This window comes from Trichechus manatus, unplaced genomic scaffold (genome assembly GCF_000243295.1).
Source record: "Trichechus manatus latirostris isolate Lorelei unplaced genomic scaffold, TriManLat1.0 scaffold00157, whole genome shotgun sequence".
In the NCBI taxonomy this organism is placed as follows: domain Eukaryota; kingdom Metazoa; phylum Chordata; class Mammalia; order Sirenia; family Trichechidae; genus Trichechus; species Trichechus manatus.
The window spans coordinates 3,187,325-3,200,912 of record NW_004444093.1 but is presented as its reverse complement, the minus strand read 5'-3'; the positions used below and the strand labels follow the sequence as shown (position 1 = coordinate 3,200,912).

Here is a 13,588-nt window from a genome sequence, read left to right as displayed (position 1 = left end):
TGTTCTACTAGTCTGATGTTTTATAATTGAAACTTGGTTTTTCTTCTCTGACATCCTCTTTTTTTTGGCCAAATCTTGTGGTGTTTCGTGGAAAAAAAAAAAAAAACAGAAAATTTCAAATGTAATTGAGTATTCTTTTTTAAATGTAGATTTTAAAAACTTTTTTTTTTTCCAGGTTGTTCATGTCTGGCTTGCTGAGCGTCAAAGTTGATATTTGGATAATACTGTCCCTTTGCTTCAAGGAAACCCTGGGGCAGATGGCAGCCTGCGCAGCTGCGCAGGACCACAAAGATGAGCTGTACATAATCAAGCCTCTGCAGAGCCCTCTTGTCACTGGTGCGGTTTTTGCTTTGTCTTTATTTCAGAAAATTAATGTGATGTATTTAAGAAGGTTCTTCACCAAAGAGCAAATGAACAATAACTAAATGTCTTGATATTTAAAGCGTCAGTGACCTGCGGCTTTGTCATATGGAGGACGGGGGGTCAAGAAGCCGTGCCCTCCAGCCCCCATGCCTGCACCTGGCATGGCCAGAGGCAGCTGTGATTCCTGTGACAGCACAGACAGCATTGTCGCCTGAGGGAGGCCTCCTGCCTCGGGCTTGGGCACCGCTGTGAGAGGCCCTCTACTGAGGGCCGTGTAAATACGCACCCCTGCAGTGGGGGGAGGACAGATCCCTTGCCAAAGCCCCTCCTCTCACCCCCTTGTTTGGTGCCCGTGTGTGCAGTTAGTGTGCAAAAATCACAGCCAAGGACTTCACGACACACACACAGGGAAAGAGGAGCCGGTGATGGTGTGCAAGTTCCAGATTGTCTACTTTAAGAAAATAAAACACGTGAATGAAGCCAAGCCCGTCCTGGTGTGCTGTGTGCATGTGTCAATACTGGAGCTGCCTGCGTGCTGTCTGGGAGGGCAGCTGGAGACCCCCTCTCTGCTTCTTCCCCCCTATACAGCATATTTAGGTGACATCACTTTGATTGAAACCATCATCAAGAATAAACAGCCTCACGAGAGGAAAGAAGCCACAAAAGCAGGGACGCCTGCCAGGCCCATGCTGCCAGAGCAATGGGCTGGGGACAATGGCTCTGCCCCTCCTGCCACCCCCAGGACCTCACCCAGCACTGCCAGGGCTGCAGCCCCCACCCCCACCCCTCATAGCCTGAAGGCAGCTCTGCCAAGGTCAGAGTTGTGCCAGAGTAGGACAGGCACTCGGAGAGCTGGGGGTGTGGTGTCTGTGTGGCAGGAAGCTGTGGGTGAGCCTGCACGGGGCTGGTGAGGAGGACCCATGGGCCCCGCTGGCTGATTCAGACAGGCCTCCTTGTGTAGAAGGTGGCACATGTGGCTAGAGGCACCGTGGCGTGGCAGGAAGCATAAGGTGTAAGTCAGAAGGTACTTCACTGGGAGCCTGATGCCACGCAAGGCTCTCACTCTTTTAACACTCCACGCCAGCAGATGGGCACCCGTAGCCCACTTTTCTACCCAGGAAACGTGCCTGAGGTCAAGGTCAGGGAGCCTGGAACTAGGATGCACAAGGCCAAGGAACCACTTCCTCCAGAAAGGGCCAGGAGGGGTGGTGCCTTCTGTGGTCTGTGTGCTTGTCCAGCTCTGCCTGGACTGCTCTATGCCTGGACTGGGCAGCGGCCATGGCCCTGCTGGTATATGGGGAGCACAGCGCTACCCTGTAGCGTCCTCACAGTCAGGGCCATGCACAGAGCCAAATGAGAGGCACACACATATACACCCTCATACTCATGCATGTGCATGCACACTCATTGCACACACGTGCACACATGAATGTATGCACACACATGCTCATCGTACATGTGTACTCATACACACGTGTATACTCATACACGTGTATACACTCACGGATGTGCACATGTTGTCTTAGGATGGGTTCTCTAGAGCAGCAAAGCCAGTGACACATATAAGTATATAGAGAGATTTATGGAGCCCTGGTGGCGCAGTGGTTAAGGAGCTCGGCTGCTAATCAAAAGGTTGGCAGTTCAAATCCACAAGCCACTCCTTGGAAACCCTATGGGGCCATTCTACTCTTGTCTTACAGGGTCGCTATGAGTCAGAATTGACTCAATGGCAATGGGTAGAGAGATTTATATCAGGGAAATTGTCCACGTAGTTGTAGAGTCTGGAAACTCCCAAGTCCTTGGGTCAGGCTGGAGGCTTCTACTGACTCATATAGCTGCAGGGGCTGGTGAACCTAAGATCAGCAGGTCAGACAGCAGGTCTCTGGCTCCCAGGCTGTGGAGGCCGACGAATCCCAAGATCAGCAGGTAAGCTGGCAGGCCGTTGGCTCACAGGCTGTGGAGGCTGACGAATCCCAAGATCAGCAGGTAAGCTGGCAGGCCGTTGGCTCACAGGCTGTGGAGGCTGATGAATCCCAAGATTGGCAGGTAAGCTGCTAGCTCAGATCCCAAGAACCAAAGGTCAGATGAACAGAAGCCAGCTGCAGAATCCAGAGCAAGCAAAAGCCAGTGAGCTTGGCCAGAAAGTCCACCTATATTGGATGCAGGCCATACCCCCAAAGAAACCCCCTTTCAACTGACTGACTGCTCATAACAGATCATATCAGATTTCATTATGGAGGTGGTTACATCATTACATAGCTGCCAAACTACATAACTGCCAAACCACAGAATCATGGCCCAGCCAAGTTGACACACAACCTTAATCATCACACATGTGCATGCACATAACCCCTCACAGACGTGTATCCATGTGCAGGCACCCATACACGTGCCCACACACTCATAGGCGTGTACACTCGTATGTGCACACACACACATTATGCATGCTCATTTATCGTGCACACGTACACATACATGTTCATGCACACATCTGCACGCACCCACACACGTAACACATGCACATGTGCACTCATGTACACATTCATGTGCATGTGTACACGTGGGCACACACTCATACACATCATGCACATGCACCCATACACATGCATATATGCACACAAACACCCCACCACCACCAGCCAGGGGCACCTGGAGCAAGCCAGACACCTCCCATGTGGGGATTCCCCTCATGCCTCCCCACATCACCAAATGGCAAAAACCCAGGAGTCTTCTGTGTAAGGAGAAGTAACGTGTGAATTTTTCAGACTCATTTTGTGCATTTAATGCCAACTGTGAAAAAAGCAGTAATTTCACCGTGAACATCTTTAAGGTAAAAACACACAGCTAAAGGGAAATAGGGGAATGGTACCTGCCTTCTTGATGTGTTCGGGGATCAAAGGAAGCCTGCCCGAAAAAGGGCTTCCTTCTGAAGCCCAGCCCCTAGGCACTGGCTTCAGCTCTGCAGGACTCCCCATGCTCAGACAGACCCTGGGCCTTGGCCATACCAGCCTCAGCCACACCCCTTCCCGCACTCTCCTAGGCTCTCACAAGCCCCATCCTGTCCCTCTATGGCTCCTGCTGACCCCTCTGCCTGACACACACTCCCCATCTTCATGGTCCAAGACCCACCCCCTCAGTGTCCAGCTCACTGCCTTCCCCTCCAAGGGGCCTCCTGAGCACATGTTGGGCATCCCCCCTCCCCACACCACCCACCCCAGTGCAAGGTAGAAGTGTCCGCAAGCTTGGTGGGGCACCATCAACCCCTCCCATTCCTCTATGGCACCTGAACAGTGTGGGGCATGAAGAAGGCATGGCAGAGTGGATAAGGTCACAACAGGTGGCCACTGGAAGAAGCCTGCGTGAGGGTGGCTGTCCACAGTCACACATGCGCTCAGCATAAGCAGAGAGCCCCATGAGACCTGCTGGAGTTGGTGAGAGGTCCGGGGCAGCTGGGCCTAGGGCCCTCAGTCATGTTCCACCGCCACATAGCTCATGGGGTACCACTCTCCTCCCCTGTGTGTGGTCACCCAAGATGGCACAATGGGGTGATGACCATAGTCACCATGACCCCGGTCTCCTTCAGTGACAGGTCACTGTGAGCTGGGCCCTTCGCAGGGCCATTACACATTCATCTGAGCTCATCCCACACTCCTAGGAGGCAGAGACACTGAGAGGTTACACAGCACTGACTCCACCCTGCCAACACCCCAAAGGGCTCTCCACTTTACTAATCCCACCTGTAACTGGCCATCCCCATCCACTCAGGACCATCATGAATACCTCCAGAAGGCTGAGAAAGGCTGCCCACCCCAAGAAGGGGCATGGAGAGGTGTTGGGAGTGTGGTTCCCTCTGCTGGAGAAGGTGGTGCGGGGGGTGGGGAGTGGAAGAAGGGGAGGTATTCAGGCACGTCACAAAGTGGGCAGAGGTTTTAGGTGGTGGGCGGCCTCCTCTGCCAAGTCCAGGGAAGAGGGCAACTTCCCACCCAACACTATCATGCTGAGGAAGTCCCTGGGGCTCCAGCGCATCCCATCCTGAAACAGGCTGCCCCTGCCCTGCCAAACAAGTGGTACTTAGGCCACAGGTCCTGCCATGCCCCCTGCTGGTCACTCTGGGAAATCACACAGCAATGCTGACCTGGCCAGGATGTGGATGGAAGGCCTTAGAAACATTTCCCCACAGATATCCTGTTTTACAGATGGAGAAACTGAGGCACAGGAGCTGGGACAGAGAAAGTGCCCAGTATGTATTTGTTGAATGAAGGGCATTTGTTGAATGAAGGAAAGAGCAAGTGAGTTCACTGTAGCCAGAAAACAACTAACAAATGATCCTTAAAAGTATGATGTAACCAGTTGCCATGGGGGCAACCTCGACTCATGGCAACCCCTATGGCCAGAGTAATACTATGCACCATAGGATTCTCAGTGACCGATCTTTCAGAAGTAGATATTCAGGCCTTTCTTCCAAGGTGCCTCTGGGTGGACTTGAACCTCTAAACTTTTGTTAGCAGCTGAGCGCATTCACCATTTGCACCACCCAGGGGCCCTAGATTTACCATAGAGCTTTAGTAATTAGGATAGTGCTGAAGTGGCAAGGGCCATACCAGAAGCCCTCACACCAAACACACTCAAAACAAATGCACAAACATCCATTCCAGGTGCCTGCACACCTAAGTGTGAAACATAAAATGCTTAAACTTTTTGAAGAAAATACAGCAGAATATATGTATTTGAGCTAGATGTAGAGGAGACTTCTCATAAACAGCACACACAAAAAGCACATTTATGTGAAAAGACGCTGGACCAATAAATAAAGTGAAAAGCCACACAATAGCCCAGGAAATGATATTTGCAGTGTATATCTCTAATGTACATATCTGATGATTACAATGGATATACCCAACTCAACCAAGGGTTGTAACCCAGGATAAATGGAACATTCCCTCAAATCAATAAGAAGTGGGACAACCACTTGGTAGACAAAACAGGCCCAGGCCCTCCAGAGGACCAGACCACCTCTCCAGACACAAGGACAGCAAAGCAAAGCAACAAGGAAGCCTCCTGAGTCCCCTCAGGCTGCTGTCCAGGACTTAGGCCAGGGGGCTGATGGAGGGCGGGGAGGGGAGCATTTGGCAACAACCAGTAAAGCTGAAGTTGTGTGCTCCTGTGTTCTGTGATGCCGACGCCCAGCAGAAGCCCTGGAGGAGCTCCTATATGTGTACCAATGACACCTGATCAAAAATGTGCACAGGAACAGGAACTACCTATCTGCAGGGGGACAAGGGTATCACAACACATTCCAACAAAGGAGAAGCACATAGGCAGCAGTTAAAATGAAAGGGCTGTAACATGGATAAACCCCAAACGTATAACGTTACATTTCTGAAGCAGAAGAAAGACACAAACAGCACAATACATTTGTTGTTGTTGCTGTAGTTGCCTTAAAGTCAATTTTGACTTATGGCAACATTTACACAATTTTAAAACATGCAAAGCAATATATGTATGTTTCGTCTACATATGATTGCATGTATAGTAAAATACAGAGACATGCTTTGAGGATTAAAAACAAAACTCATTGTCATCGAGTCAATTCCAACTCATGATGACCCCATGCATTACAGAGTAGAACTGCTCCATAGGGTTTTCTTGGCTATAATCTTTATGGAAGTAGATTGCCAGGCCTTTCTTCCATAGCACCACTGGGTAGGTTTGAACCACCAACCTTCAAGCTAGTAGTCAAGTACAAACTGTTTGCACCATGCAGGGATATTACATTAGGGGCATGATCACCAAATTTGGGCTCAAGTGAGGGCAGGAGGAAGAGTTCTAAGTGGGGGAGGTTCATGGGTGATTGGACTATATCTGTGATTTTGTTAACAAAAATCTCAAGCAAATATGAAACACATTAGAATGTTCAGCTTTGGCAAAGCTGGGTGCTGGTACCCGGTATTCAGTATCATCACCGCTCGACTTCTCTGAGTACTTCGACTCAGTCACAGTAACTTTATGAGTCCTGGGTAAGAGCAACAAGGTCTGCTCTCCACACCTCAACAATGAGTGCCCAGCTCCAGCCCACTCTCAGGTTGCGCACTGAGCATCCTAGACATTCCAACCTGGCGGCACCGGAGACTCACCTGGGGAGCTTAGTTTGAGAACATTTTAAGACCCCCAGGGTTTCCAGTGTCTGGCCCGGAGTACTCCCCAACACCCACAGCCCAGCCCAGCTAAGGAAGACACATCTCCCCACCGGGCAGCACACCCAGGCCCTCAGGGGCTTGCTCCCCCACCAGCCTCTCTGCACCTGGGGACTGGAAACCTGGCCTGAGTGTTTGCGGCACACCTTGTGCTGGGTGAGCATTTCCTCACCTCATCCTCACTTCATGCCTGCTTTACAGTTGAGGAGCTCCCTCGCCAAGGGGCACACAGGGGGTGACAGAGGCATAGCAACGGGGGTTAGAGGGGTGCATTTGCCCCCAGGCAAAAGTCCAAGGGGGGGCCAGATGAGGCCAGCCAGAGAATCATCCCTGCCAATTGACTGGGGGGGTGGGTGCAAACATACAGATTGCCCCTGGGTGCTCATTACCTCGCTACACCTCTGGGGGGCCATGGGGACAGAGGCAGCCCAGGCTGTCTGACTGCTGGGCTACCACATCCGTTTGTCCACCTTTAACTTAAGGCACCCCCTTCACGGCCCCACATCACACTTCCTGGACTAAGCACTTCCTTTAAACTGCTCACAGCATCATGAGACAGGGCAGATGTTACCCTTGAACTGCGGTCGGTAGGGGACTGTCACCCTGGACTCCACATCTAATTAGCAGGAGTGGGACGTTGCAGGCCCTCAGTGACATCTGCATGACATCACCTTTGGAACAGACCTTCTTTATACCGTAAAGGCATGCTAGGGACTCTGATCTGCAGCACGGAACAAATCTGAGAGAAGACCACAAAGCAACCACACGAGCAGTAGATCTGTGGGCCAGCCACAAGCCTACCTGAGGGCAGCTGGGCCAGGTGCTTGTAGGCCAGATGCAGGTTCTCCCGGCAGAGTGGCTGGGGGTCATTCAGCAGGAAGGACAGGGCCAGGATGACACCGTGCTCTAGAAAGCCATCCCTGGGGAGGACAGAGTGGATTAGATGTAACTAAGAACATGTGCGCTGGTAGGCTCCTTGCCTTCCATGTGGAAGACTCAAGTTGAATTCCCAGTCAGTGCACCTCATGCACAGCCACCACCCATCTGTCAGTGTCAGGCTTGTGTGTCGCAATGATGCTGAACAGGTTTCAGCAGAGCTTCCAGGGTAAGACAGACTAGAAAGAAAGTCCTAGTCATCTACTTCCAAATATCAGCCAATAAAAACTCTATGGATCACGATGATCTGATCCCCAAATAATAATGAGCATGGCACAGGACCAGTCAGCATTTCGTTCCATTGTGCCTGGGGTCTCCATGAATCGCAGCCAACTCTACAGGAGCCAACAACACCCACAAGAACATGTAACTCTCAAGTCCTGGCAAGATCAAGTAAGAACCAAGAGTTAACCGCCCCCACCCCTTGCTGGCTGGTGCCGACAATACTCCTCTGACTCCATGAAAGACAAAGGCCAGAGGTGGACAGAACCTGACAGAGTTGACAGAATATGGACAACAGGTGACCGAATAGTGCAAAGTGGTGACAGGAGTGTGACCAAGCTTTGCATTCAACCAGCTCGGCCCCTTCCTAACTGGGACTCAGACTTGGGCTATTTGTGTCCCTGGCACTTATTTTCACCTTCTGAGCCTCAGTCCCATCATTTGCAAAATGGCTATAGGGCAGCAGAAGCTCATAACCAGCCTGCCTTGATCTGCCAGGCTGAGCTCACCACCCGTCTCCACCTGCTGGACACACACACACACTGCAGCTCCAGGAAGGTGGGCACAGCCACCTGGGCCCTGCAGCCCCTCCCTGTTCTCTTCTCCAGGCTGAGGCATGAGCTTGCCAGCAGTCAGCAGCTTGCCCCAAACCTATGTCTACCTTTTATTCTTGTTGTCATAGTTACATGGTGTCATGGATTGTGTCCCCCAAAAAATGTGTGTATCAATTTGGTTGGGCCATGATTCCCAGTATTGTGTGGTTGTCCTCCATTTTGTGATTGTAATTTTATGTTAAAGAGGATTAGGTTGGGATTGTAACACTCTTACTAAGGTCACATCCCTGATCCAATGTAAAGGGAGTTTCCCTGGGGTGTGGCCTATACCACCTTTTATCTATAAGAGATAAAAGGAAAGGGAAGCAAGCAGAGAGTTGGGGACTTCATACCACCAAGAAAGCAGTGCCGGGAGCAGAGCGCATCCTTTGGACTTGAGATTCCTGCACAGAGAAGCTCCTAGTCCAGGGGAAGATTGACAAGGACCTTCCTCCAGAGCCGACAGAGAAAGCCTTCCCCTGGAGCTGATGCCTGAACTTAAACTACTAAACTACTAGACTGTGACAGAATAAATTTTTCTTTGTTAAAGGCATCCACTTGTGGTATTTCTGTTACAGCAGCACTAGATGACTAAGACACATGGTTGTTGTTGGCTGCCCTCCAGTTGGCCTGACTCATGGTGACCCCATGTACAATGTGATCGGACTGTTGTGATCCATAGGGTTTTCATTGGCTGCTTTTGGGAAGCAGATCTTCAGACCTTTTTCCATAGTCCCTCTTAGTCTGGAAGCTAGCCTGTTCAGCATGATAGCAACACACAAGCCCACACTGACAGACAGGTGGTAGCTGTGCATGAGGTGCACTGGCCAGGAATCAAATCCAGGTCTCCCGCATGGAAGGAGAGAATTCTACCACTGAACCACCAGTGCCTCATGGACACACCTCACACACATTACACATTGAATTCCTGCCTCATGAGGCAGGGACTAATGACATTGAGGCACGTGAAGCTCAGGGCATGGCAGAGCTGGGCAACTTCGGGTTTAAGGAGACACCCTGGCACCCTTGAAATGTTTTGAAACTTCTCTGAACAGGTGTATATGTTTACACCAAACAAGCCTGCAGACCATCCCCATCCTGCCCTGTGTGGTGTTCTTCCTGCTGTCTGGGCAGTTGGACACCGGGCCACGGAGGCTTGGGCAGGGCCTGAGGGTATTCTTGAGTTTTGGTTCTGTTTTTAATACAAAGTAAAACTAGGGATCCCAGGTGAAGAGGAGGAACTGAGCTGGAAGTTCTTCTACCCACCCCCAACCCCAGCCCCCAACTTCTAGCCAAAACAAAAACAGAGGAAATATTTTCTAAGTATAAAATGCATAAAACCAGTTGCCATTGAGTCAACTCCAACTCGTGTCAACCCCATGTGTGTCAGAGTAGAACTGTGCTTCATAGGGTTTTCAGTGGTTGATTTTTTGGGAGTAGATCGCCATGCCTTTCTTCTGAGGTACCTATGGGTGAACTCGAACTGCCAACCTTTGGGCTAGCGGCTGAATTCATTCACTGTTTGCACCACCCTGAGGCTCTGTAAAACACATAGCTATGCTTGAACAGGAAAGGGACATTTCCAGGGGCCAGAAACTAAGAAGAACCTTGTATTCTTTTTTTTTTTTTTTTTTTAATTTTATTTTATTGTTGTACTTTAAGTGAAAGTTTACAATTCAAGTTAGTCTCTCATACAAAAATTTATACATACATTGTTATGTGACCCTAATTGCTCTCCCTATAGTGTGACAGCACATTCCTCCTTTCCACCCGATTTCTGTGTCCATTCAACCAGCTCCTGACCCTCTCTGCCTTCTCATCTCACCTCCGGACAGGAGCTGCCCATTTAGTCTCATGTATCTACTTGAGCTAAGAAGCACACTCTTCACAAGTATCATTTTATGTCCCATAGTCCAGTCTAATCTCTGACTGGAGTTGGCCTCAGGAATGGTTTTAGTGCTGGGTTGACAGAGAGTCTGGGGGCCATGCTCTCTGGGGTTCCTCCAGTCTCAGTCAGACCATTAAGTCTGGTCTTTTCACTAGAATTTGAGTTCTGCAACCTACTTTTCTCCTGCTCCAACAGGGACTCTTTATTGTGTTCCCCGTAAGGGCAGTCATTGGTGGTAGCCGGGCACTATCTAATTATTCTGGTCTCAGGCTATTGCAGTCACTGGTTTATGTGGCCCTTTCTGTCTCTTGGGCTAATGCTTTCCTTATGACTTTGGTGTTCTTCATTCTCCTTTACCCTAGGTGGGTTGGGGCCAATTGATGCATCTTAGATGGCCACTCACTAGCTTTTAAGACCCCAGACACCACTCACCAAAGTAGAACCTTAGCATTCTTGAAGTCGGTGGGAGTTGAGGCCCCCAGCCCAGACCAGATGTGTACTACTGGTTGGCGTTTTAACACCCACATAAGGGAAGGAGCCACAGGCCCTGGTGAGAGTCTGGAAGGGAGAACTGGGCTCTCTCCATAAAAAGCCAAAAGCTGGGAAAGGCAAAATTGTTGCAGGTGTGAGGTCTGAACTTTCTTTCCACCTTCAAAGTGGGAAATTTAGAGCCAGAAGTGAACATAAAAACTGGCCTGGGGCACAGAGGCAACCCACAGCTCCCCACAGTGAGGCTGGGCTGGCCCAAGACCAGCACTACTGCCAACAACTCAGTGCACTCAAGATCATTCGGGGCATACCACGTGTGGGAGGGCGATGAGAAGGCCGGCACTGATTCACAGAGCTGGTACCCACCTGCCCACATTATGGGTCGCCATGATGTAGAACACCTCAGTGGTCTTGATCCGCACCATGTGGTCACCATCCTTCAGCAGAGCCTTCAGGCTCTCCAGGCAGCCTACAGAGCAGAAACACCTTTGAACGATGACTGTCGGGGAAATTAACTCACCCTGAAGACAGCAGGTGAGCCCACCTCATGGGCTGCCGGAGCATCCTGTCTGACCATACCTCAGAATCACTGGGCAACGCTCTGTATGTGGGTGCACCCGCTCCAGGCAACGCCTCATGAACCCCACAAGGTCTCGCACTCTCCACCAGGGCCTTCTCATGCAGGTGGCCTTGGGGCTAACAACACAGCCTCTGCATTGGAGACCCGGGGTCAAACTGCACCCCTGCCCCAACCTAGTCACATGACCTGGAGCAGGTTACACCTAGGGTTGCCAGATTTAGCAAATAAAAATCCTGCTTTATTCAGCGATACAAATAGACACATGTACACCAGTGTTCACTGCAGCACTATTTACAATAGCCAAAAAGTGGAAATAGTCCAAGTGTCCATCCACAGATGATTGGATCAACAAAATGTGGTATATACATGCAATGGAATATTACTTGGCCATAAAGAGAAATGAAGTCCTGATACATGCTACAACATGAATGAACGTTAAAAACATCATGCTGAGTGAAGTCAGCCACAAAAGGACAAATATCGTTATGATCCCACTTAATGAAGTATCTAGAACAGGCAAATGCATAGAGACAAAAGTTCATTAGTGGTTACCAGGGGCAGGTGGGAGGGAGAAAGGGGAGTCATTGCCTAGGAAGCATTAAGTATCTGTTTATGGTGACGGGAAATTTGGCAATGGATGCTGGTGATAATTGTACAACATGATTAACGTAATTGTTGTCACTGAATTGTACGTGTGAAAAAGTTGAATTGGTGAAAAAAAAATCCTGCTTTATTCATTTATCTGGCAACCCTGAACTCATAGCCCATCTCAGAGACTGGGTTTTCTTATCTGTCACTAAGGATGCTCCCTACCCTATGGTGGCTGCTTTGAGGACTAAGCTAACACAGGCACCATACATGGAGGTGCTTGGCCCATCATCAGCTCATTATATGGCAGCTCTCATTGCTGAAGTACCACCAGTGCCCATGGATCCCATGAGGACACCGCCTTCTTCCAGTTAAGGCTGGTCTGAGCACAGTGCTCTCTGAAAGGTATGCTGGTGGCCTCAAACTCCCTCAGCTCTTGCTTTGATGATGGCGAATGTGGGAGGCAAGGGCATGGCTCCAGTGGGGCACAGGTCCACCTTTCATGACAGCCTTGTGGATGCACCAGACAGGCAGGGCTGTTTCCTAGACCGGTGGCCAACAGTAGCAGATGGGCTGCTATGGCTCTGGGGCAGGTGTCCAGGCAAGGACAGATTGACTGTCTGGGAGGGACACAGTGCAGGGAGAGACGGTGGGACTAGACCACCTCATGCCTCTCTGCCCCATTGGGGCCTCACCTATCTTGATGGCCTCATAGACATGTTCGGGGTCATGCATGAGGTCACACAGTGCCATGAGGGCTTTCTGCCTCGTCTGGAGGTCCTCCGACTGCAGCTCCTCATTCAGCTTGGGCAGGGCCCGGCAGCCATAGGCAATGGCAGCTTGGGTGGGGTTGACGTCAGGGGGCAGGTACATGGAGATTCGGGCGTGGGCCATCTTTCCAGGCTGGAAGAGGGCGACTCTGTAGCTTTCAAAACGAAGCTCTGCAGAAGCCACTGAATAAAGAACCAAAAAAAGATGTCATTACTACTATTGTGATTTAGAAGTCTCTTCTCATTTGGTCCTCAAAACTCTCTGTGTGTGCAGGTGGGTGGGCATTTTTACTCCCATTTTACAGCTGGACAAACTGAGGTTGAGAGTGATTAAGGGAGTAGCCCAGGGTCACAGTGCGGGTAAGTCGCAGCCCATGCTGCAGACTCCAGTGCTTAAACCACTGATACTTTGCAGGCTGGGCCGTCAGTCATGAGCACTGAAAGGAACTAAACAAATCAAACACATATTAAGGCAGTCACCACGTTCAGTTATTATATCCTCAATGGTATTGCTAGGCGGATGCTGGGGGTGCAGACTGCACCCAGTGAACACTGTCAGAGGAGGTGATACCAAAATGACTGTCTATAAAATTTTTGTGCAGTGTTTCCACAGAAATTCATTATTTTTTATAAAAATAACCCTGTAGATAGTTATAACAACAAAAGCATTTTTCGTAAGCCCAGCTTACATGTATCAATATACCTATAAGGCCAAAACTCTATGCTAATTGACTTTTTGAACCTTCTAATGCACTCTGGTCAGAGCTATCATTATTACCCAATTACAGTGATGCTTTGAATCACGATTTCATCTGCATGCACTACAAGCAGATGCTGTTGTTTTCAGTGCTGCCAGTGTTTTTAGAGTCACTGATTTTGTCAAATTTTCTGGTGTTTTAGCTACAATATTGTGGTAATTAGTATTTGTGAACCTATATCAATAACTTTTTTTAGAATAAAGTGGT

General features: G+C 49.8%; 1 protein-coding gene across 1 annotated transcript in view; it reads right to left on the bottom strand.

The window, feature by feature from the left end:
• RSPH14 (radial spoke head 14 homolog) overlaps positions 1 to 12,747 on the bottom strand; it is a 73,262-nt gene extending 60,515 nt beyond the window's left edge. The window contains exons 1-3 of the mRNA XM_004386174.1: positions 12,549 to 12,747; positions 11,052 to 11,154; positions 7,359 to 7,477 (exon numbers count right to left, since the gene is read on the bottom strand). Coding sequence (XP_004386231.1) covers positions 7,359 to 7,477; positions 11,052 to 11,154; positions 12,549 to 12,747 — 421 coding nt within the window. The remainder of the gene's footprint in view (positions 1 to 7,358; positions 7,478 to 11,051; positions 11,155 to 12,548) is intronic.
• Between the last annotated feature and the right edge of the window lie 841 nt (positions 12,748 to 13,588).